General features: G+C 47.6%; 1 protein-coding gene across 3 annotated transcripts in view; it reads left to right on the forward strand.

Annotated features, from left to right (window-relative positions):
- The window catches only part of LOC146832875 (E3 ubiquitin-protein ligase DTX3L-like), a 570,028-nt gene that overhangs the window by 89,504 nt on the left and 455,262 nt on the right, over positions 1–25,262 (forward strand). For all 3 annotated transcript variants that reach the window (XM_085600299.1, XM_085600298.1, XM_085600297.1), the window contains exons 2-3: positions 8,784–8,839; positions 12,408–12,612. In XM_085600299.1, the coding sequence (XP_085456425.1) occupies positions 8,804–8,839; positions 12,408–12,612 (241 nt within the window). In that variant the 5' untranslated portion in view covers positions 8,784–8,803. The remainder of the gene's footprint in view (positions 1–8,783; positions 8,840–12,407; positions 12,613–25,262) is intronic.

Raw genomic sequence — 25,262 nt, forward strand, 5'->3', positions numbered from 1 at the left:
TCTAGTAACTTGGCTTTCAGCAGACCGGTTGTATCTGGGTTGCCTGCTTCATAGAACTGATTCTCGAGTTCTTTTATGCTAGTCTCCAGGGATGCGAGCGTGCCTCGTATAGCCTTCAGCACTCCCGCCTGGCGGGCGATGCATTGGCCTCTAATTACAACTTTGAATGCCTCCCAGAGGGAGGACTCAGTGTCCACCGACCCAGTATTCAACTCAAAATAATCAGTAACATCCTTCCTAATTTCTCCTTTAAATGCATCATCTAGCAGGGCATGCTGCGGGAGGCGTCACGAAAAGGCGCAACGAGGCAGATTTGGGATCAGTAATTTCAGCATGCATGGGGCATGGTCGGACAGGGAACGGGGCATGTGTTCCACGTCCGTAGTCCACATGGCTACATCTCGTGATACTAACCAATAATCCAATCGGGACCACGCATTGTGGTGATCCGAAATACAGGTACCTTCCTTCAGCGCGTCATGTCTCCCTCTCCATATATCAATCAGTCCTCCATCAGACATTATCGCCTTCAGGGCGGCGCTAGCCATCGTATGTAATGTTCGAGCAGCCCCCTTTCTATCAAGTGCATCGTCCAGGACAGCATTGAAGTCGCCCCCCCAGAGAATGGTATTACAGCCGGTCGTCCTAATCATCGCCCAGACCTTGTGAAAGAACTCAGGGGAGTCAACATTTGGGCCGTATACAGCCACAATGACCACAGACACGCCACATAAGAGCCCCTGAACCAAAACATAGCGTCCTTCCGGGTCTCCATTTATCAACCCCTCCTTCCAATCTAGCTCTAGTTTAATCAGTACAGCTACCCCGCTAGCGTAGTTTGAGTATATAGCAGAGTAAACATGACCTCATCTATTATGACGGAGTCGTTGGGACGGTGTGGTATTCAAATGCGTTTCCTGAAGCAGGCATATATCAATGTTGTGACGGGCTAAATAAGCATGCACCAATCTGGACTTCCTGCCATCATTAAGCTCCCAAACATTCCAAGTCAAACAATTCAGAGCATTATCGGACCTGCGTGCGTCGCTGTCAGTGTAAAGTTGTACAACAATAAAACTGACAAAGCACACGCTCTCCAAAAATAACATCAACCACACATCTATTGACATTTATACTGGCATATAACATCAAAACTAACCCTCCCCTCCTCCCACCGCCCACTCCAACCCCCCAATCAGGTTGTAGATTGCCCATCCCAAAAATGAAGATACACATCAAGAAAGGGAACCTTCCCCTGGGGGCGTAACTATGCCGGCGTCTACCCTGTGGTGGACAGGGTGGCTGGAAGATCTGCGGATGACTCGAGTCGCCCATGACCACATTAATTTGAAACAGTAAACTACAACGTGGCAGGAGCTCTTGAAGGATAAATGCACAACTACATCAACAATTTTCTGGCTCCCCTTTAAACATCGTAACATGGTCAGTACACATTCAATACGATACCCATATCAGTCATTGTCACTTAGCTGGCCTCCTGTTGCCGCCGCGCTTTCAGGATGCCTCTTGGGTTTCTTACCACCTACATGCTTGGTGAACTTCAACGCCGACTTGGCATCCATAAAAAAGTGAGTGGTTCCGTCGAAAGATACCTTGAGTTTAGCCGGATACAACAGAGAATATGGGATCTGCGCTTGTAGAAGAACACGTTTGGCCGGGAGGAATTCTCTTCTCGCCGCCTTCACCGCTGGGGTGAAATCCGGGTAGAACGAGATATTGTTTCCTTTATACGTAATTTTGCCCTTCTCTCTAGCTAGCCGCAGGATGAGGGCCCTGTCCTGATAGTTCAGAAGCTTCGCAATTATAGGCCTGGTTGGCGCCCCAACAGGTGGTTTTTGTCCCAGCGACCTACGCGCTCGCTCCACCACAAAAACTGTAGAAAGGTGCGGGTCAAAGAGTTCATGTAGCAAATCCGCGATATAGGTCTCCATTTTGGATATGGCGGTCGTCTCCGGAACTCCCGTTACGCGGAGGTTGTTGCGTCTCGATCTTGCCTCCAAATTGTCATTTTTGGCTCTGATGACCCCTAGTAGTTTGTCCATGTGCAACAACTGTTCCTTAGTCTCTACCTGAAATTCATGGAACTCAGTGTGACGATTTTCAAGCGCATCCAGACGTGCCTCGTGCGTTGTCACCTGCGACTTGACAGAGTCCAATTGTGTCTTCAGGGTGTCCAGTTTAGTGTCAATGTTGCGGAGACTAGACCGCATCTCCAGCATAAGGGTTCTCAGATCTTCTCCCTGATCCTCCGCGTTGGAATCCCGTTGGCCTTCCGCCTGTGTCTCGGGTTCCGAGTCTGCATGCCTTGTTGCCCGCTTATGCTCAAAGGTCAGCTTCGGCTGCTTAGCGTCCTGCTTACCCATTGTGGCGGAGACGTCGGTCGTAACACAGAGAGTAGCAGTCAATGCACCCTCGACAAGGTGCTGTGGGAGGCGCACGACGACACAGTCTCTGCTCCTCTCCGGTCACCTTTCCACTCCAGCAACGCTATACCTGCGCCCACGTTCCTCCTCCGACGTCTCGTGGTATATATAGGACGTATCTTCCTGGAGCTAGAGCGCGCCCCCTGTATCCAAGCTCCCTGACCGGCAGCCACACACAGAGAGGGCCAGAGGTGCACGATGATATGAGTATCCACAGAGCAACTCGGTTTATTCCTGGGCCGCAATTACTGCCTCTGCCCGCCTGGGCTCACCGCCTTCCGCGGACCGGGCAGAACAAAGTTCATACACACAGTTCAAACATCAGGGCAGAGGCAGCCAGGCAGAGCTAGCTATATGCACAGCCTCAACTCCGCTCCGTCACAGGCAGGCAATCCTCCATCTGCGCCTCATCAATAGGTGGCAGTATCGGCTCCAGCATCAATCATCGCCCGGTCGCAGACTGCCTGTGCTTGCCCCAAAAGGCATCAACAGCTACCATCAGCGCAGCTAGCCCCAGCTACTCTCCGTCTCAGACCCCCCCTTCTCAAGGGAGGCGAAGTGGTATCCTGGCTTTGTCATAAACACCGGAGCACTTCCAGGCAGGAAAGAAAATTGCCACCAAACTGCGCCGGACACACATCCAGGGGGGGTCACGGGCGACAGAAATCCTTCTTGGCATACATGTGCACAATGGGGGGTGTGCGCCCCCCCTCGACCACCACAACGCTTTATAGCAAGCTCTCCCCACACTTACTGATCAGCTATGTCACAGTTCAGCAGCCCCGCAGCTCCAGGAGCAGTCCCAGGCACTGCTGAGTCTGCCTCACAAAATGGCGGCCGTTTGTGCTCCCACTGAAGTTATTGGGCGCCGGAGGTCTCACAATGTAGTAATCTCAGGCCTCTGGATGGCATATGCATTCCTCAGCTTCCACATCACGGCGCTCCAGCCGCGCCACACAAAAGTCAGCGCTCGCCGCACAGCAGCGGCACGCCCCGATGATCTCCCACAGTGGACCCTCAAGCAGCTCCGCTCCCGGGCTCACACAGTGAAAGCCCGCAGGGCAACAGACGTCGCGTCCTGCTGCTCCTCCTCATGCATCGGGCAGGGCCTCCGCAGCTTATCACACCTCACTCTCGGGACGCCACCCGCCGGCTTAGACGTACCAGTGGCCGTTGCGGGCAAAGCTCCGCCTCCCAGTCAGAAGGCCCCAGGCAATGGGGCAGCCCCGGACTTGATTTTAGCGCTCCTCGCCAGCCCTCCAATGCGATCTCCGGTGTCCTCCCGGCATACAAGCTGCCAGGCGCGTATCTCGACCTTCTAAAACAAGAGAGCTTCGAGCTTTCACCCACTTATGCCCCACGCCATCCGTCGTCCCTGCAGTTGGTCTGGGCGACCTATTGACGATCCGAAGTGCAGGATTTTGTCAGGATTGTATTCCGGCCGGCAGAGCACACTTAAGGAGTGGCCATTCCGCTGCTCAGCAGGCCACGCACCCACTACTGGGCCTATTGTTACTGGTATGGTCAATGCTTCAGGATGTGCGTTTATCTGAGCTATTTTCTGGATCAATTCATCTCTATTCTTATTTATTGCTTCCTTTTCTTTTTCTTGAAGTACCCTGTCTGTTATTGTGTCATGCACTGTTTGTGGAACCAAAGGTGTTCCTATCATCGGGGCACTAGGGGTCATTCTATTGAATCCTTCATTATAAGGTGGAGGACTTTTCATCAATATGTCTTCTAAATATGATTCTTCTACTTCTCCGCTACCTATCATGGTTAAGTGCTTGGTTTTCTCTGTACATTTGCCTCCAGTCTGCTCTTCTGATGTTAACACGGGATATAGGCCATCTGCCACCATGGCCTGTCTCCATTGTTTCATTTGACTATCTCTAGTTTCTCAGGGAAATTTTGGATAATATTTGCTTAGGGTCCTGTTACTTCGTAGTCTATCATGTTCAAAGGCTTCCATTTCCCATTGGGTCAATCTAGGTCTGGGTTCTAATTCATTCATCCGAGTTCTTAAGTTATACAGTATTCTCCCATTAAAGCTTCCGTACTCAGGAAATGCTAATATTCCATCATCTTTTGTGTATTTTTCCCAATTTTCTAACACTACACAGGTATGATAGTCTCTTTCCACCATCATGTATGATGCAGGCGTATTTGGGGGAGAAATAAGAATCCCTTCTCTACTCTTAATGGGTTTGTCCTTTTTAAAATAATTCTTAACCTTTTGCATAAATGACATATTTCTCTTTTCTCCATACATTGCGTGCTTGTGCTTGTTAAGGTACTGTTTGTAAGCAAACCCTATAAATCTTCTGTCTGGACGAGTCCCTGTTAATGTTGGATCGTACATGCAAACTCCACTATCTATTATTAATATTGGGATTTCTATTTTGGTGACCAATCAGACGCTTGCTTTAATTCTAATGATTCTCCAATACCAGCGCGTTTTCTATGCTGACGATCGATCAACTTCTACTCTGCTCACTCGCTTAGCCAATGCTTGCTCAGCTCTTTGTGACGTCAGTATCACTCCTTACTACTGACCCATCCTTTACAATTTCGCATCAACTACATGCCCGCTGTTTCAACCAATCCCAGCGCGGCTCTCAGTGACGTCAGTGCAGCACCCTCAACTGACCCCTCCTTTACAAAGTAATGCAAAAACTTATTTTTTCACAAATTTCACACAATTTTCATTAATTAACAACGTAGAAACATTTGCTATTGTGTCTCACCCACTAATGCAAAGGATAGTAAAATTTCTCACTGCGAGTAAAACCCTTCCGCTTACTCTTCACACACTACAAGTAAAACCTTTCTGCTTACTCTTCACACAAGCATCAGAGAACCTGCTACTGCTTCAGTATTATTATTTCTAGGTGATATAAGACCAAATTTTCACCAGCGAACTCCTTTGCTACCAATTATTCTCACTAACATACAAGAAATGAATCCCTAACTTAGTGCTTCTAGTCCTGTGTAACTTTCAGCACTTTCTCGATCCAGACCAATAACCTCACTGCAGTGTGGCTTCCATTCACCACCCGCTATTCAATATTCCCGGGAATTTTCAAACAACATAAAACAATGCATAACAGGTTGGGTTAGAACATAAATTAATTCTTCAAATTTGCAAACTACAATCCTCGCCTAACTTAACTAACCATGCCTCTGCTACCAAGAAAAACTGATGCAGCGGAGTTTTTCAGCTCTATACACACACACACACACATACACATAACTCTTGTTTGGGCCCATATACATTCATACATTCAATGAGCTAGCAAATATCCGCTGGTCATCAATTTTGATTTACCTTAGAGACCTGTTACACCAGTATCATTACCATTCCATGTCTCTTTAAGTAGATGTACTTTTGAAGATAGATCTAGTAGTAGATTAGAATAGGTAGGAAATAATAACACATTTAACCTGTATTTAAAGAGCCACAGACTCAAATGATTTTTAAAGATTTATCTAAATTAATAGTTTTGTGAGTCAAGTCAGAATACACGTAGATACACCAAATTCTCCATCAGGAAAAATAGTAGTTAGCTTAGAATCAATTCACAGTAATACATTCTCGTTATGACAGTACCTGAGGAGAGAAAATAGAGAGCAAATACAGAGCAATACCCCTCAGAACTATAATTACCTAGAATGGTGTGAGGACCTGGACATCAGAGTATCAAAGATTCAGGACAGGTTCAGGACCGGGAAGGTGACCTCTTCTAATGCAACGCCAGCGTTGCACCCCTGTCTGGTGCTACTCTCTCCGGCTCGGGCTCGTCCGGACCCCTTCCTAGATGTGCCTCCTCGGTTGTTCCGCGATTCTTCCCTAGTGTTGGATTCTTTAATCAGCATGCAGCGATTCGGGCAGCATCTCAGCATAGCATCAGCATGTGCGGCATCAAGTGTGTCTGACTAACTAAACTTACCTCTGTTATATCAATTCGGGTGTATGATCCACCCCCAAATGTTTCAATTCTATGTACACCCCTCAATTTGATTGGGTCAGGCAGTGGGGTGAGGACATCAAACCATACTAAGTGCAATAACTTTCTTTAGTTCTATTGTCTAATACCCTGCCCCTTAAACGTAATACCCACAAGCTGTATTCCCACAAGCATTTCATATGTGGATCGATAATTTTGAAGTACAATGGTTCGGCTTCTTCCTTTTGCAAGTTCAAGAGTTTAGCTTCCTATGTCCTTGCTGGGCACATGTTCTTGGCAGAAGTTCAATGACATCACTAGCTAGGACAAGGATTCAGTGCGCATGTGTAGTTGTCGCAAAGGAATAGGGACATCAGTCACCCTCCAAGGCCCAAATACGAACTATTAATAAAGTCAGAGAAAAACATGTTAGAATACGAAATTAAATGAATTCACTCTATACCACTTACTTCTACCCTAACCCCATTTACTGCATATATCTTTTGCATTAATAGCTTAGTAAAACTTACGCGGGTTAGTTTCAGCATCGCATATGCGTTAATGCGAGAGTTTCGCGCAGTCATCTTAAAAGCTATTGCGCAGCTGCAAAGATTTCCCACCAAGTGACAGAAGCATCATTACTACGTAGATGCAGTAGACGCATGCGCAGAAGAGTTCCTGCGTTTTCGCCTGCCATTTTAAGGACACTCGGGTTACTGGTTAGTACTGCACATAGAAAAGCTTCCCCTAGATACAGTATGTAAATTGTGGTGCAACATTAGTACCCACGAACATGTTGGTTACATTATTACATGTTTTTCGAGAGGATTGCATACGAGCAAGTCTCTTTTATACGAAACCTTGCTCCATCAGAGACAGACCTCTTTCTTGAATTGAGGAACTTGGCCCATTACTTACTCGTCTGTCTTCCTTGTCAAGGTTCTAATACCATCTTTCATCACCCCAAATGTTTGCTTTCTCCCCTTCCTGCTGAATTAAATATGTTGACATGCGGCCCTCGTCCATAGACCCCTACCTGAGGATGTGATCCATATGCGCTCAAGAGGAGTGGGGATTGCCGGGACGCTGACGAGAAATGTTCAGCTTGGAGTAATGAAGTTTACTGTTCATTAACCATGGCAGCAGCGATGAAACAGAAAAGAGCGGACCAGGAAAGCAAAATGGATAATGGTGGTGCAGGTGGGCCCAGGGGTACATGAAGGTGGCATAGAGGCACACAACCTTTGTTCAAAGGACTCCTGCGAAGCACAAGTGGGGATAGAGGGGACCAGACTGCCCAAAAGTCCAAGCCCTGAAGCACAACAGGACAATGACAGGCCGTCCCCTGCCAAAACGTCCAGCCTGTGGTGCACAGCCTGGTACAGGGCAACCCAAACTCCGCTATGCCACTGAAACACCATAGAAGCCCAACCTCGGCCTATGTGCCCGGTTACTGAAGCTCAGCAAACACACAGATCCCAGTCCGTGCCTAGCGTGTTGGAACACATTAGGATCTATGGGATCTCATTCTTTGACCAACGGGCCTAGTACTGTAGAACAACTGGATACCTTTGTGCCTATTTCTTCTACCCGATGGCATGGACAGTGGCATCCATAGAGTACCAGTCTCTGCTCATCATTGCAGACACTGGAGCACAGCAAGACAGGTGTGAGCCTAGCATCGTCCCGAGGGTGTATCACAGCAGAGCAGTGGGACACCCAACTTACACCCAAGGGCCCAGGCACAACAATTCTAGGGAGCTAATCTAGGCACTGGAGCAGAGGCGCTTCAGACCTCTACCTAACGTCTTCATGGCGCTGAGTGCTTTATCTATAGGTCCACACACTGGAGGACCAGAGAGCACACACAGGGAGCTGATCTCATTTCCAAAGAAAGACCACCCTAATAATATCAACATAGCCGCACAGCTGTTCCCGTAAAATATGAGACACCTTCAGACATTCCTGGCTTTCCAGTCAGTTGCAAAGAGTTGCACTTTGCTTGGGGATGTGTAAGCTCCTTGTAAATTAAATTATACAAGTGCTCCTTCCACCCTCCACCTAGAAAGTGGTGTTGGCTAATAAGTAATTTGTCAATGACTTAACAAATCAATCGCCGCTGCTTGAAAAATGTCAACACAACACTCGGCAGTAAGGGCCATTTTACAGTGGGAACATGAGAAGTGGCTTTATCCCTGCATATTCAGAACAACATGGAGGCGCGAGGAGGAACTCATTGGTCTGTGCATCTCAATAGGATATTATAGGATTTCTTTTCTTATGAGTTTCTTCTTTGAATATTTTTGTCTCTACCTTTTTAGTTTCTTCTTGACCTTTGAATTCCCCAGGATTTAATATTTTTTATTAAGCCTCCTTGTTCTACATGTTACAGGGCCTGTCGAAGGAGTGAAGATGGCGACCGATGAAGATAGAGGTTCAGAACCAATGGTAAGGGACAATTTTCCTGAGGTACTTTAGGGCCCTCACTGTTGTGTGTGTGGGTGCAGTGTAATACACAATGTCTGTCTTCTGTTCATCTGTCAGTGGGTTTAATGTTTGCTTGTAGTGAAACCATCTTACTTGTTTTCTCACTTACAATTAGTGATTTTAAGTTTTTTATTTACCTTTACCTGCAAGGCTACGCGAGTGTCCTCTTCTGTGCTTGAAAATAGGTCACAGAAACATATATGGTACTCAGACAAAGCATGTTAATATAAACAATAAATAGGCCTTTGATCAAGTGAGTTAAAGTATATTTTATGCTCCTCTATAAATTGAATGATGCAAATCCAGGCCCTTTGAAAAGTATAATGCTGGCCTGGAAATTGAACGTTGAGGTGTTTATTGGTTATTGTATAGATCTACAGTTGGCCCTCATCATTAAATCATCTTTTATCACTTGAAAGTTTGGTAAGAACCCAATCATATGCAAACAGACGTTCACAACAATGGGGTGTGATTTAGATTTGGAAGATGTTATCTGAGAAAACTCCTTTCACACTCTCAGAACTACCTACATGAAACAAAAATTTGGAGCATAGACCAAGTATTTGTGTTCAGCCACTGCTCCCTTTTCTGGAGCTACGTTTTTCTTTGTGTTCAAGCACTCCCTGTAAATGCTTGTGTTTTCACTCCCTCTCCAATTATCACCGTCGGTGTAGCTTCTATTCTCCCACCCGTCCCCCTTCCATTTTGCTTCTTTTCCCTCCCACCCATACTCTGTCATGCTGTAGAGTGTGTAGAATGGAATGGCATTCAATAAAGTGGTGTCGAATGGAGTAGAGTGTCGTAGAGCTAAGTGACCTTGGGGCATATCATCAAGGCCCGCGATAAAACTTATCGCCGCTTTAGCGTCCGTTTTCAGACGAAAAGCGGCGATAATTTTATCGCCCTATCAGCAAAGACACGCTATCGCGTGTTTTCATGCCTCTGCGCCCGTTTCCTCAATGCCCAGCTTGGCATCGCTAATGAGATGCAAAGTGGGCATAACACACAGGAATTACCAGGAAAATGTCACTAAGCGACATTACTCCTATTATCAATCTGCATGCTAACCTGTGCAGCGACGATAAAAGTAGCGCTAACCTTGCTTATCGCAGGTTTTCTTACGCCTGCTTTTCATCTGACTAAGCCATATTAGCCTATGGGTGGTGGATTATAAGGCTGAGACCACCCAGCCCTATCAACAAGGTTTTGCCTATCGCTGTGCGGTTATCGCTGGATTTCCAGTGATAATCGCACTTTCGCCGCCATCGCTTGAATTTATATCGCATTGGAGATAAGCGTTGTTGATAGCGCGCTATTTCTGCGATAAAATTCAGCGATAGCCGGCGATAATTATCCTAGCGCTAAGTTCGCTTAGTGATAATTATCGCCGGCTGTTGTTGATATGCCCCCTAGAGTGGAGGGGAGTGGAGTAGAGTGTTGTGGTGTAGAGTGGTGTAGGATGGTGTGGCATAGAGTGGAGTTGTGTAGAGGGCGTAGAGTGGAGTAGAGTATTGTGGAGTTGAGTGGTGTAGAGTAAAGTAAAGTGGCGTAGAGTGTCTTAGAGGGGAGTGTAATAGAGTGTGAAAGAGTGGAATATCGTGGAGTGGTGTAGAGTAGAGTGGAGTGGTGTAGAGTGCGTGCTTAGACTGGTCAAAAGTGGAGTGTGGTGGCGTAAAGTGGAATAGAGTGTCTTAGAGTGAGTGGTGTAGAGTGTCGTAGAGTGGTGTGGCATGGAGTATGCAGGGTGTGGTAGCGCACTGACATTACAGACAACACATTTAGTTTAAATTACCATTACATTCACACAGACATAGTTTTACTGATACAACTATTCATTACACAAACAATAATGTGTGGAAATTAGTATCACCTTGTGGATTGATTTGTTTTGATAGTTTTAAAATATTTGTTTCCATTACACTTCAAAAGTACAAAAAAAAGTGCTTCATTTATACTGTCATAATGATAATATATTTTGAAATATTTGTACAGTTCAATTACATGTTGTCCTGTGCTAGAAAAAGTAACATCCTACGGCCTTTCCCACTCCCAGCACCCAGCAAGATTGTCATATAAAACCTCTAACTTTGGATTCAGAGAAATAAAAGTGAACACAAAGCTCCCTCCGAAGACAGAGCCTAACATTCGACCTCAGACCTTTAATGCATAGCAAATGTGCCAAGATAAATACACAATTTAAAGGCTGTTTATTGCTCATTCACTTCTGAAGTTCAGCATGGTTATTTTGGGGGTGCTTCACTCCTCTCACTCCCAGTGCCTACAGCATGGGCGTGAAATTGAGGAAGAGGATTGTTTAAATGATGCTGTTAGTAAAGAGCACTGATCAAAATAAACAAGCTCCTAGACAGAACATTGTTCCTCACAGGCATGCAAGATTGATGATCCAAGTGGCAAAGATAAGTAGAATCAGTCAAGAGGAACGACAGGAGGCAGGACACCTCTTCCAAGAAATATGGCACATTTACTGCTTTTTGCACTGTCTTTCAAGGCAGACAACACTCTCCTGGAGTGCCGCTCAAAAAACAAAAGAAAGAGCTCCCAGAAAGCAAGCACGTGGGGAGGAATACAAGGAGCCAGTCATAGAGGTGGTAAACAGGCTATGCACCACAGGAAGAACAAAGACATGCTAGACTGCTTAAAACAGTTAACACCAGCAAATAGAAATCACAGCAAGCAAATGTGAGTAACAGAACACAAGGCCAGTGGTAAGCAATGGGCTGTATGCATTCTTAAAGAAGCTTTATGCATGTCTCCAGTATGTCTTTCACAACCAGACAGCTGTTCTGTCTGGTAGGCTTCGACCTAAAAAAGGAGCTGCCAGCTAAGCACATCTCAGATTGCTTGTCTGCAAACATGCAGCTTACACTGACCTATTCAATACAACTGCTTTCAGAAAAAGCCTTCTTTTTCATCTGAGGGCAAGGCTAACTCTCTTACTCTCACATATGCAAGTCTTTCACAGCACATGTGCCAATGTCGTTTTTTGGCAGTGGCATGAGACAAAGGGACTTCACATGCACATAATCAATAGCCACTCAGGAAAAATGAAGGTGATATTACCAGTCCACAGCCTTCACCAGTCAAACCACAGATGACATTGTTTCGCGTTTCCTTCAAGACGATGCAAGGATGTGTAGCACCCGGCATGCGGTACCCCCACAGTCCAAAAGTAAGACCAAACTTAGACTGGCAAGGGGTTGAACAGCAGGTCTGAGAAGGTGACTGCTGTCTTAGAAAGCTGCTTGCAGAACTCTCTAATCATTTATCTTCTACTGTTTCTCGCCTTTGCTCCCTACGTAGGTATAAAGCCTTTGCAAGCAGAGTGTAGTGATACAAATATTCAGTGTTTCAAGAGGGACTGCCATTGTTACCTGGCCTACCTAGGTGATAGGCATGTCATCAGCTGCCCCAAGGAAGCTAAGGCTGAAGTCATCTTCTAGAACAGAGTGAAGATACTTTAAGGACACATCTATTTTACTTGATGTTATTCTTGTTATTTCACTTACAGGAAGTGGATTCAGCTCAGGATGACACTGAAGAGTACTGTCTACTGGTCAGAGGCCTCACAACCACTCAGCTTACTAGTAGTGAGATACGAAAACTACAAATGAAACTGCAGAGTTTATTCCAGGCATGTAAGCTAGGAGAAATACAGCATATATCATTGGAGAAGGAGCCGGACTGCTTACAAGTGACATTTTCTTGCCCCAGAGGTAAGTGAAGGCAACATGTCTGTGTGAACCACTAGAAGGATCTTCTTTATCTTCAACAACATAGCCACTGTTACTATAGAACAGTCCCCCAAATTACCTTCCAATTTCTAAAGACACAACATAATCTGAATGCTTCATTCCAGCACCATACATCATCCACCCAAAAATGAACTGCAAGAATAATTACATTGTGTTGTCTTCTTTTAGTGCCTAAGCACTCTTTTGCCCATCCACTTTGTGGTGGGGCCCCTCCCCACCTTTCTCTTATAATGGGCGGCTACTTCTCCACAATCGCCTACAACCCACCATCCCTCTTTGTTTGTGTCATGTGATGTAGGGCCACACAACGGGCTCCTCAAAGCCAACTTCCTCATGGCTTCTGGGCAAAAGGGCCAAATAAGCTAAGGAAGACAACCCTTGCAACCCTGTTAGGCCATGATGGACCAAGGGCAGGTATTCCTTGCACAGCTACTCCGCCTTACTTCCACCACTCCTCCAGCTGCCAGCTAGACTGGACCGCCAACCACTCAGAGAAGAAGGTGTGTCGAGGAACACCATGGTTGCTTCACAACTGGGGGGCAGGTGGATTGGTACAGCTATCCAGCAGAGGAGGCCTCTTTGTTGTTTTTCCTCTCTTTAACTATGCCCTGTTTCCCTGTACACATAGTAGTACTGGGGTAGGAAATGCTTAACTAGTGGCATAAAGCATCTGATGACCTACGGCTAGAGCAGAGTAGGTTCTGGGGTAAAGGTACAGTTATATACCATACTAGAATATACCATACCACCCACTTCACACTTACCAATATCTCATAACGTCAAACCACACCATTTTTGCAGATCACCATACACTATAATATTGTGTCTTACCATACAACACAACATAAGATAGCACATCATACCCACCTCATTTCAGAGTCTACAGTCACACCAGTGCACACTGCACTACATTGCACTGCACTATTCAGCAGTACACCACAGTGCCATGTACAACACCGCCTGCGACATCACCAGTGCATATTCAGATTGTATGACCTGATAGCTGCAACACACCTTAAAACACACAATAATCCTACACATCACACAATTTCCCAAAGCAACACTCCACCCTGAACAATCCCTAACAAACCAAACCAATCCTTTTACTGGTTACCTCTTCAACACATCAGAGTCATTCCAAATAAACTACACAACACATATAATAATGGACGGGGTGGGGTGGCTCAAGCCTATCCTGGACTTTATCCCTCTGAATACCTTCCTGTAGAAGGAAAAACTCAAAATGCTCACAAAGGTTCAGATCATTTCTGGACACGGGAGACTGGACTTAGACTTGCAGGACCTGAACTTCCATATACCCGTCCTGCCATACCACAGGTGTTACCTACTGGTCAAGGTGAGCCAGGAGCATTTTCAGTTTGACATTCTCTCCTTCAGCCTCACTAGACCCCTTGGGTGTTCACAAAAGTGACTGTAGTGGTTGCTGCAAATCTTCAGAGACTGGGATTTCATGTATTCCTGTACTTCGACAAATGGCTGCTGAAGGCGCAGTAAATCATGGAGCACCTCTTGATGATAGCAGAACTCCTGATATATTTGGGATTTACCATAAACAAGCCGAAGTCCACCTGATCCCCACACAGGGGTTTCTATTTCTTGGGCTGATCCGGGATTGGGTTGAAGTTCAAGGCAGATCACAGAAGTGGAGTCGTTCAAGGGGGAGCCCATGAGTCATGTGAAAACTACATTCAAGTTCTACATTGGGGCTGGGGGTGTTTTTAAGACTATCAATGCCTTCCTTGGAAGCTTTAACAACAGGTCTTTTGAAAAGAGATGCATGTTCCCTGTTCTGCATGTATGCTGTGACTGCAATTAAATTCATGGCGAGGAAATAGCGGGAGGAAGTAGTGAGTATAACAACCCTTTTCTCTGAATATGGCTTTTGCTTTATGGTACCCTTGGAGAGCAACAGGCGGACCTCATGCAGCAGGATGGACAGATTCTCCTTCAAACTTTGCTCTGGTGGCTGAGGAATATTGGGTGGGAAAGAGAGAAATGATAGGGTGTAGCCCCTTTGAACCACCTGCAACACCCAACTGTTGGACATGATGGCCTGCCAACTTCGGAGGAATTGTTGAACCTTGCCCCTGACTGATTGGGTATAAGCCACTGAGGACAAGCTAAAGTAACTTCTTGGCTATTATTGTAGGGAAGAGGAATTAAAGTATTGACACATCTGCTGGTCTGTGAGCTGTCTGCTAGTTCCATGTCCACGGCTCGAAAGGAATGGGCTGTATGCTGCATCAGTGGCTGAGAAGGCTGTCACTGCCTACATACAAGCCGCCTGGAGTAGCCCCTAAATTTGTAGAACTGGTGGGGAAATGGCTTTACAAAGGTCAACTGCCCCAAGGAACGTGTTTTAGCCCTACTATCTTTAGAGCATTCCAGAGTGGAGGCCGCCTTCTTTCAGAAGAGGCGACACCCATCAACGGGTAGGTTCATTAGCAATGCCTGTACATCACCAGAAAATCTGGTTGATCTCATCCAGGCATGTGTGTAAAGCACAACACTGGTAGTGACTGCCCTGCCAATGCAGTCTGTACGGATGACATACTTTTCTATGCCCTGCCCGTCATGGATTGTCTGAGCCAAAGAGGCCCTAAGGTCCTTCGGTACTATTGACAAGTGTCCCAAAGGGCGTGTGTATATAAGCCCCACAGACAGACGGTGTTTACGGATTCAGTACCAAGCTGAAAGAACATTTGCTTGTCAAAGGCATTAATTCTTGTGAATTCTCTTTCCGGGGGATTGATCTGAAATGAATTAGGCTTTACCATAGGGTGCTTGGTGAGAAAATCTCTGTCACTGTGTGCAGGTCCATGTCGCCTGATCACATGACGACTAACACGCGGGCAAGACCGTAGTTTCCACCTGGTAGCCATCAAACTATCCTTGAAGGCCTCATTAAAGGGAAGCAAGGACTCTGATGTTGCTGGCCCAGGCTGCAATATTTCTGTTACAATGTTCACCATAGTCTCAATGAAGGGCAGCTGTAATTCTAGAACCTCTGCTGCTCTCCGAACCATCACTGCAAATGAGGAGCTTTTTAACCTTTGGTGGCTTATGTTCCTTGTCGAGCTCTGATTCAGAGGTACCAAGCCCACTGGTATTCTGTTAATCAAGGAGTAAAGCATGCTCATTATACTAAGGGAGGAGCAAGGCATCCCCCTTACCATCAACACCCGGATTCTGAGGAACCAAAAGGAAAATTTAAAATCTGTTGATAACTGAGTCATGGTAGAGGCTCTAGATTAGAGTCAGGTTGCATGAAAACGCTTTGCACTTTTATAATTTCATAGCGTGACATCGGTCGAGCTTTGGCCAGTGTATTGTCGCGGTTTACATATGCTGCTGGATACATCAGCATCAGGGATATGGAAACTAGCATGCATCTTAGGGCTGGAGTGGAACTATGTACTGGAGTTGGTATGGGCTTAGTTAACGGTTACAGACGGCGCTGGAGAAGGTGAAGGTGGTAATCTGATTGGAAGCTCTGTGGTTCTGTGGGGCCCAAAGGTGCGAAGAAGGAGCAGAAAATGCACTAATGATTTGTAGCATTGCCTCTGGGAAGGCCCCAAACCTCTGTGGGGTTGACGGCGGTCCGGGAAACTCAGGTAACACAGGGCTCATCGGTACCAATTGACTTATTGGTTCTCTGACTGATTATCTCAAAGGGGGGTGAGTGAAATCTTGATGCCATTGCGCCTTCTCTTTGGAGTTAGACTGGCGAGATGGGGTTCAGTCCTGCTTTGCTTTGTTATGCTTGCACTTCGCATTACCAAAAATGTCATGCAGGAAGTGGAGCAGTCACAGGAACTGTCCCCTGTCTGGACCACGCCTGCGACTTTTGTGAAGGCTCTGACTTCTTCTTGTTTCATATGTCTTATGTTCTTTAATGTACGACTTTGCCTTCAGGTGTCAAATTACCTTTGGGTGCATTAGAGCACATTAGACACACAACTTTGAGTCCTGTATGGAACCCAGGCACCAAATGCACATCTTCTGCGAGTCCATGACCGCCATCTGCTTTTTACACTCGCTGCAATGCTTGCAACCTGTCATTTTTGTTCCCTAGTTTGAGAAGTTGGCCTGATGTATGATGTCACTAGTTCTAGTGTACACCTTATATCAGTCCAAAAAACCCTTATGGTGATTGGTTGTAAAGTCAACCTTATAGACCAGCTATCCTAGTGGTAGCATGGACAAGAGCAGTCTTAGGCTAAACTCTGAATGGCATGTGAAGCCAGCTGTGATACCATATATAATCCCTTGAATACCAAATGAAAGGACACCACAACAGATATATATATATAAAATAAAGTGTATTTATTCTAGTCAAACCCTCAGCACTCTTTATGAGATTAGAGGTAAGTACAACACAGTCTTATTTAAGCATACATTAAGTCACACAGGTAAGTAATACAGTTAGGCCCTAAGGGCCACGCAAACCATATACTAAGTAAGTGGTATAAGGACCACTGTCACGGAAATAGGATAGGCCTAGGCCTAGGGAATCGCTGGGGCTACACTACACTAGCAACAGTTAGGAAGTGGGAGGCCCACGGGATTCAGGTGCAGAGTGGAAACACTCACGCGTAATGCGTAAAAGTCGATAGAATTACTAGCAGTTAGAAACAAACAGTTTTAGGACACTTCTGGTATAGCTAGAAAGTCGAGACTCGGAAACTAGACCCTAGGATAGTCACTACCCTTGTGAGCACCGAAGTACCCAAGTTACCTAGCCCACAGGCTGCGGGTGCATAGGTGTGAACTTGCGTCGGGTTTCGTCGTGGACTTCTATGGATGCCTGAAGGAAAGTTGCTGACAGGCAGTCAGTGAAGAGTGTCCGGTGGATCCCAAGGCTGGGATCAAGAAGAGAGGAGACCTGCAAGCAGAAGGGACAGAGTCAAGGTCACTAGCCAGTGACCACGTGGAACCAGGAAGGAACCAGGCGATGTCGTGAAGATTGCAGGTGAAGGTGAAGCTTGTCGCCGCAGCCACGAGGACCAGGAAACGTCGAGGACGACCAGGACCAGGAGGCGAGCTGTCCCACGAAGGCTCTTGCTGTCGGCGGCGTCGAAGTTGGACTAGGACTCACCAAGCCTTGGCAAGCGGAACCCACGAAGAACGGAGGACTTGCTTCTGGTGCAGACCAGGAAGGTCTGGGGTGCTTCTCTTTTGCAAAGAAGCGGGAGCCAGTCTGGAGGAGCCAAACCAGCGGTGAAGATTTCAGGATGCGTCGTCACAAAGGCCACTAGCCAGCGGGCAAGCAACCGGACAGGCGCGGCAAGCAGGAAAATGCAGAAGGGCCCCACGCAGGACTCGTGGAGTGTGGGGGGCTGATCTTCGGTGCAGATGGTGCTTGGGGTTGGGGCTTCTCAATCCCCGGTGCACAACTTCGAGGGTGCCTCAGAAGCTGCGCTTGAAGATACTAGCCACTTTTCCCAGGTAGCCGGTCCCACGTCTCTCGTCGCCTCCACGGATCTCAGCTCGGCTGTGGATGTGGATCAGGGTCGGAGAAGTCTGGAAGTCAAGGCTCTGGTCGGGCTCTGCAGTCGGTCCCTCGTAGAACTTCAGCAAAGCAAAGGGTAGTCTCTTGATGGTGCCTGTTTGCACAGGGTAGCCACTCCTTGGCCACAAGGGAGATTCTTCAGTCTTCTTCTTTCGTCGAATGTCGAAGGTCCAGAGTTTCTGTTCAAGTTGCAGGTTCAGGATAATCTAATTTCCTAAGGACCCAGCTCCCACTCTTATACTAATCTGGGGGGCTGGGATACCTGCTAGGTCACGCCTTATGGGTGGGACCTGGGAGGGGGGTGGTTACACCCCCTTCCCTTTGTCCAGTTTCGCGCCAGGACTGGGGCTGGTGTGCCCCAGCACCGGTTTGAACTGGACTATGCATGGGACACCTTGTGTGCCCCAGGCATGTCTCATTCCTTTCAGCCCTCCCTGCCCCAATACACTAAAGTCTGTCTGGGGAGGTGCTAGCACCTCCCCAAGCAGGAACCCTATTGTCCAAGCCTCCCTGGCCGGGATCACTCCCAGCAGCAGGAGGTCAGACTTGTGTCTGTGGCAGCAGCATCCATTTTGTGATGCTGAGTCTTTGGTTAGAGTTAAACAGCAAAGTAGGATTTTAACATGTCTCTCCCTCTAGAAGGGAGGAATAATATCCTCATCACCAGAAATGGTATGGGGGTATTATTCCAAAGTGTTAGACACCTTACACGACATGTTTTGATACAGCCAAACCATAGTTACCATAACCGTTTAAGATTATAAGGCACTTTAAGAGCATATGGTAGGCTATATCATAGAACAGCTATAAGGACATGGTTCCGAAAGCTGCAGACAGGCTCAGCTCATGCTAGAGCACCATCTCACATGTTACCAAGCACTCTGCCTCCAGGATTGTTAAGGCCTGCCATAGGAGTGACTGATAGGTACACATGTGTCTATATATAAGGGTAGATATAGGCATACTATATCTAAGCAAGGGGTGATTACACGACCTTGCCCCAGCTGAGTGATCAGCCAGTTGTGTCTGATTGGAAGGCCAGACCAGGGGTGGCATAATACATGCTGCAGCCCCTGGGAGGCCTAGGGTACACCTATGCCCTGGGTACCTAGGGTACACTGTACAGGGTCCAATAAGGTGATCCTTACCAATTGGAAATGTACCTAGGGTACATGGAGTCCATTTTAAAGAGAGAGCAGACAGCCTGAGACCCTGAATGGCAGGATCTCAGGCCAACTAAGTCGAAAAACCAGCTAGACACTAGGCAAAAAGTTGGGGGTAACCATAGTCAGATATCCACCTTCCTACACAACCCCCCCCAAACGAAAGGAGATAAGGCTGGCCTTGACAAGGTAAGCCTCTATTGCCTAAGTGGCCATATAAGGAAGAACCAGCACTGGCATGGTTACCCCCTGTCTCATGGTCCACTAAGCAATCCCTCACCCTAAAGGTATCATAGGGTCTCCACCATAGGGAATCACTACCTTTGGTGTGTCTTTGCAAAGTAAAAGGCTGGTGTTGAGATGGAGTACTGAAGTGAGTGTCCTCAAAGTGAGGCCTCAGCTTCCTGCAATCATCCTCCACCATGGATGCCTTTCTTTCTTTCACTGAGTTGCACTGTGCTCTCAGGGTCAGCCTCTGGCTACCTAAAACTGGAGGCTGGGTCCCTTTTGTGGGCTTACTGGAGGGACAGGTCAGGTTTGGGGCCCTAAGGTCCCATGTTTGCCTGGGCCCAACAGAATCCCTCTGGGGGAGGTCCCTAACTACCTGTAAAGGGGATCCCTCAGGAATGTTTTTACCCATCACCTGGCTAGGGCTACTAGCCAGGCAATCCTCATTCTTTTGATGGGGGGGTTCTTGTGGACAGGGGCCCTCTTGGGGTCCACTGGCCTCCCTGACCTCTGCAGCCCTGGGCTGACTGAGGCAGGGTAGAGAGATGCAGGCTACCTGCACCAGACTGGGTCCCACCTTGGAAGGGGCCACTGACATCAGAGGCTCTGCCAGGCCAGGCCTGGCTACCTCTGGGGCAGTTCCTTCACAAGGGGTGAGGTCAGATCCCTGAGGAGGCTGACCTTTTCCTAATGTCTGGGGAGAGGGAGACTTTTCTTCCTCTCCACTACTCTCTGTTTGTGTGGAGTGATCCATAGTTTCAGGCTTCACTACACCTATGTCAGTCTGAGTATGGGCTGAGACCATTACAGCCTTGCCAACCTTTTCAGGGAGGCACTCAGTTTGGGTTTGAGCTGTGATTGTCACAGCTCTGCCAATCTCTACAGGGAAGTCTGTCTTTGCCTGGGCTGTGGCTACCACTGCCCTTCCAACCTTTTCAGGGAGGAAATCTACTTGGACAGGGGCTGTGGCTGGCACAACCCCACTACCCTTTTGTGAAAGGCCTACCATTTTAGAATGGGTGTCTTGTTCAACTCCAGCCCAAGCTGAGAGTTCCAAGTCATTCCCCAGTAAGCAGTCCACAGGCAAGGTTGGAGACACTGCCACCCTTTTAGGGCCAGTGACACCTCCCCAGCTGAGACATACCTCTGCCATGGGATGACTGTTCTGTTTGCCATCAATGTTAGTTACCTGGTATGAGAAACCAGGCAAAAGCTGCTCAGAGGGAACCTTCCTATGGGCCACCATAGTGATGCTAGCTCCAGTCTCTCTGGAGGCGTGGGTTCGAATCCCACTGCTGCCACCAATGTGAGAAGTTGGCCTGATGTATGATGCCACTAGTTCTAGTGTACACCTTATATCAGTCCAAACAACCCTTATGGTGATTGGTTGTAAAGTCAACCTTATAGACCAGCTATCCTAGTGGTAGCATGGACAAGAGCAGTCTTAGGCTAAACTCTGAATGGCATGTGAAGCCAGCTGTGATACCATATATAATCCCTTGAATACCAAATGAAAGGACACCACAACAGATATATATATATAAAATAAAGTGTATTTATTCTAGTCAAACCCTCAGCACTCTTTATGAGATTAGAGGTAAGTACAACACAGTCTTATTTAAGCATACATTAAGTCACACAGGTAAGTAATACAGTTAGGCCCTAGGGACCACGCAAACCATATACTAAGTAAGTGGTATAAGGACCACTGTCACGGAAATAGGATAGGCCTAGGCCTAGGGAATCGCTGGGGCTACACTACACTAGCAACAGTTAGGAAGTGGGAGGCCCACGGGATTCAGGTGCAGAGTGGAAACACTCACGCGTAATGCGTAAAAGTCGATAGAATTACTAGCAGTTAGAAACAAACAGTTTTAGGACACTTCTGGTATAGCTAGAAAGTCGAGACTCGGAAACTAGACCCTAGGATAGTCACTACCCTTGTGAGCACCGAAGTACCCAAGTTACCTAGCCCACAGGCTGCGGGTGCATAGGTGTGAACTTGCGTCGGGTTTCGTCGTGGACTTCTATGGATGCCTGAAGGAAAGTTGCTGACAGGCAGTCAGTGAAGAGTGTCCGGTGGATCCCAAGGCTGGGATCAAGAAGAGAGGAGACCTGCAAGCAGAAGGGACAGAGTCAAGGTCACTAGCCAGTGACCACGTGGAACCAGGAAGGAACCAGGCGATGTCGTGAAGATTGCAGGTGAAGGTGAAGCTTGTCGCCGCAGCCACGAGGACCAGGAAACGTCGAGGACGACCAGGACCAGGAGGCGAGCTGTCCCACGAAGGCTCTTGCTGTCGGCGGCGTCGAAGTTGGACTAGGACTCACCAAGCCTTGGCAAGCGGAACCCACGAAGAACGGAGGACTTGCTTCTGGTGCAGACCAGGAAGGTCTGGGGTGCTTCTCTTTTGCAAAGAAGCGGGAGCCAGTCTGGAGGAGCCAAACCAGCGGTGAAGATTTCAGGATGCGTCGTCACAAAGGCCACTAGCCAGCGGGCAAGCAACCGGACAGGCGCGGCAAGCAGGAAAATGCAGAAGGGCCCCACACAGGACTCGTGGAGTGTGGGGGGCTGATCTTCGGTGCAGATGGTGCTTGGGGTTGGGGCTTCTCAATCCCCGGTGCACAACTTCGAGGGTGCCTCAGAAGCTGCGCTTGAAGATACTAGCCACTTTTCCCAGGTAGCCGGTCCCACGTCTCTCGTCGCCTCCACGGATCTCAGCTCGGCTGTGGATGTGGATCAGGGTCGGAGAAGTCTGGAAGTCAAGGCTCTGGTCGGGCTCTGCAGTCGGTCCCTCGTAGAACTTCAGCAAAGCAAAGGGTAGTCTCTTGATGGTGCCTGTTTGCACAGGGTAGCCACTCCTTGGCCACAAGGGAGATTCTTCAGTCTTCTTCTTTCGTCGAATGTCGAAGGTCCAGAGTTTCTGTTCAAGTTGCAAGTTCAGGATAATCTGATTTCCTAAGGACCCAGCTCCCACTCTTGTACTAATCTGGGGGGCTGGGATACCTGCTAGGTCACTCCTTATGGGTGGGACCTGGGAGGGGGGTGGTTACACCCCCTTCCCTTTGTCCAGTTTCGTGCCAGGACTGGGGCTGGTGTGCCCCAGCACCGGTTTGAACTGGACTATGCATGGGACACCTTGTGTGCCCCAGGCATGTCTCATTCCTTTCAGCCCTCCCTGCCCCAATACACTAAAGTCTGTCTGGGGAGGTGCTAGCACCTAGCACCTCCCCAAGCAGGAACCCTATTGTCCAAGCCTCCGTGGCCGGGATCACTCCCAGCAGCAGGAGGTCAGACTTGTGTCTGTGGCAGCAGCATCCATTTTGTGATGCTGAGGCTTTGGTTAGAGTTAAACAGCAAAGTAGGATTTTAACATGTCTCTCCCTCTAGAAGGGAGGAATAATATCCTCATCACCAGAAATGGTATGGGGGTATTATTCCAAAGTGTTAGACACCTTACACGACATGTTTTGATACAGCCAAACCATAGTTACCATAACCGTTTAAGATTATAAGGCACTTTAAGAGCATATGGTAGGCTATATCATAGAACAGCTATAAGGACATGGTTCCGAAAGCTGCAGACAGGCTCAGCTCATGCTAGAGCACCATCTCACATGTTACCAAGCACTCTGCCTCCAGGATTGTTAAGGCCTGCCATAGGAGTGACTGATAGGTACACATGTGTCTATATATAAGGGTAGATATAGGCATACTATATCTAAGCAAGGGGTGATTACACGACCTTGCCCCAGCTGAGTGATCAGCCAGTTGTGTCTGATTGGAAGGCCAGACCAGGGGTGGCATAATACATGCTGCAGCCCCTGGGAGGCCTAGGGTACACCTATGCCCTGGGTACCTAGGGTACACTGTACAGGGTCCAATAAGGTGATCCTTACCAATTGGAAATGTACCTAGGGTACATGGAGTCCATTTTAAAGAGAGAGCAGACAGCCTGAGACCCTGAATGGCAGGATCTCAGGCCAACTAAGTCGAAAAACCAGCTAGACACTAGGCAAAAAGTTGGGGGTAACCATAGTCAGATATCCACCTTCCTACACAACCCCCCCCAAACGAAAGGAGATAAGGCTGGCCTTGACAAGGTAAGCCTCTATTGCCTAAGTGGCCATATAAGGAAGAACCAGCACTGGCATGGTTACCCCCTGTCTCATGGTCCACTAAGCAATCCCTCACCCTACAGAAGTATCTGACATAAATATTGTGGCCTAAAAATCCTTTACAAATAATATTGCTCCACTGGATGTGGACTTTCTATTTATGATTTAAATAGTTTGATATTTTTGTTAAGTATGGTTCGCATAGAGAGCAACTGACATGAACAACTGATGTCTAAATCCAGTAATTTACTGCTATTGCATAGCAACATTTATTAAGAAAAACTATTACTCACTGTTGCTATGTCATAAAGGAATTCCAGGCTGCACTGGCTGGGCTGTCGGAGAGCAGCCCTAGAAAGCCAGGTGCACAGCTTCTGGACGAGAGGGAATTAAAGGCACATGGTGTTGGGTGTAGATGGCAGGAGGACTGGGAGGAGAGGATGTGTTACGTTTATTTTCCCCATTGCTCTTCTGCCCCTGTGTAGTAGTTGAGGGCCACACACAAAGCATAAAAGTATAGATGGGTAAAAAGTGAATCACAGGGAAGTTTTCACATCTGATGTCACTCAGACCCCGAGGTGAAAAACATACTCGTAATTCACTGTCACCTATCTATAGTTATTTATGTAAGTAATATTTAGGACACTATATATTTTTGTCAGATATAGGCCACAATATTCTGATACTATATGTTCGAGGCATATGAGCTGCAGATTATACCCTGTGCATATATCGCCATCTGTTGTTGGGCCCGGATGTTTGCAGTTTGTTTTTCTTCTTGGAAAGTCTTTGGAAGTCACGAGTTCGGTGACTCCTCCTTCGGTCCGTACTGCGCATGGGCTTCGGCTCCATCCTCAGATTGTTTTTTTCCGCCATCGGGCTCGGATGTAATACTTCGTGCTCCGGTCCCGAACTTTCCAGTTCACCGATCGACGAAAAATCCTCGCTCATCGAGCTTCTTCAATATTGAGAATCATCTTATTCATCTTCTCTTCGGCACTTCTTCGATTCCGGTCGTCGACGGTGGCCTTCGGGCCTATTCCGGCGCCGGTCTCGGCTGATGGAAAGAACTCCTTTCAAGAAGTGCCCTCGATGTGGGTCCAAGTTTCCCCACATGGATCTTCATGAGGTGTGTAACCTCTGCCTCTCACCAGAACACGAGGCCCGAGACTGTCCCGCTTGCAGGTCTTTTCGATCAAAAAAGATCATTCGAGATCGACGTGCTCGACGCAACATGGCACACTCCTCGACCTCCGCTCCAGTCGACATCTTCGGAGACGACGTCGAGGCTTCGGGACAGCAGAACATCGAACAGGAGGATGATGACCTCGTCAGCGCTTCAGAGGCCGACGACTCGGATGTGGAGGACATCACTCCGGCGCAGAGGGTCGTGAGTACAATTCCCCCTCCCACACCCACGCCGATTCCGAAAAAGGCTTCGGTCACGCCTTCGCCTCCGAGCCTAGGCAAGACCAAGGACACTGCTTCTCATACCCCACCTTCGGGCCCGGTAAAGAAGCCTTTTAAGCCTTCTGGCAGCTCGGGCTCGAGCCAGCCAACCCCTGGTACCG

The sequence above is a fragment of the Triturus cristatus genome, chromosome 4_2 (genome assembly GCF_964204655.1).
Source record: "Triturus cristatus chromosome 4_2, aTriCri1.1, whole genome shotgun sequence".
Taxonomy (NCBI): Eukaryota; Metazoa; Chordata; class Amphibia; order Caudata; family Salamandridae; genus Triturus; species Triturus cristatus.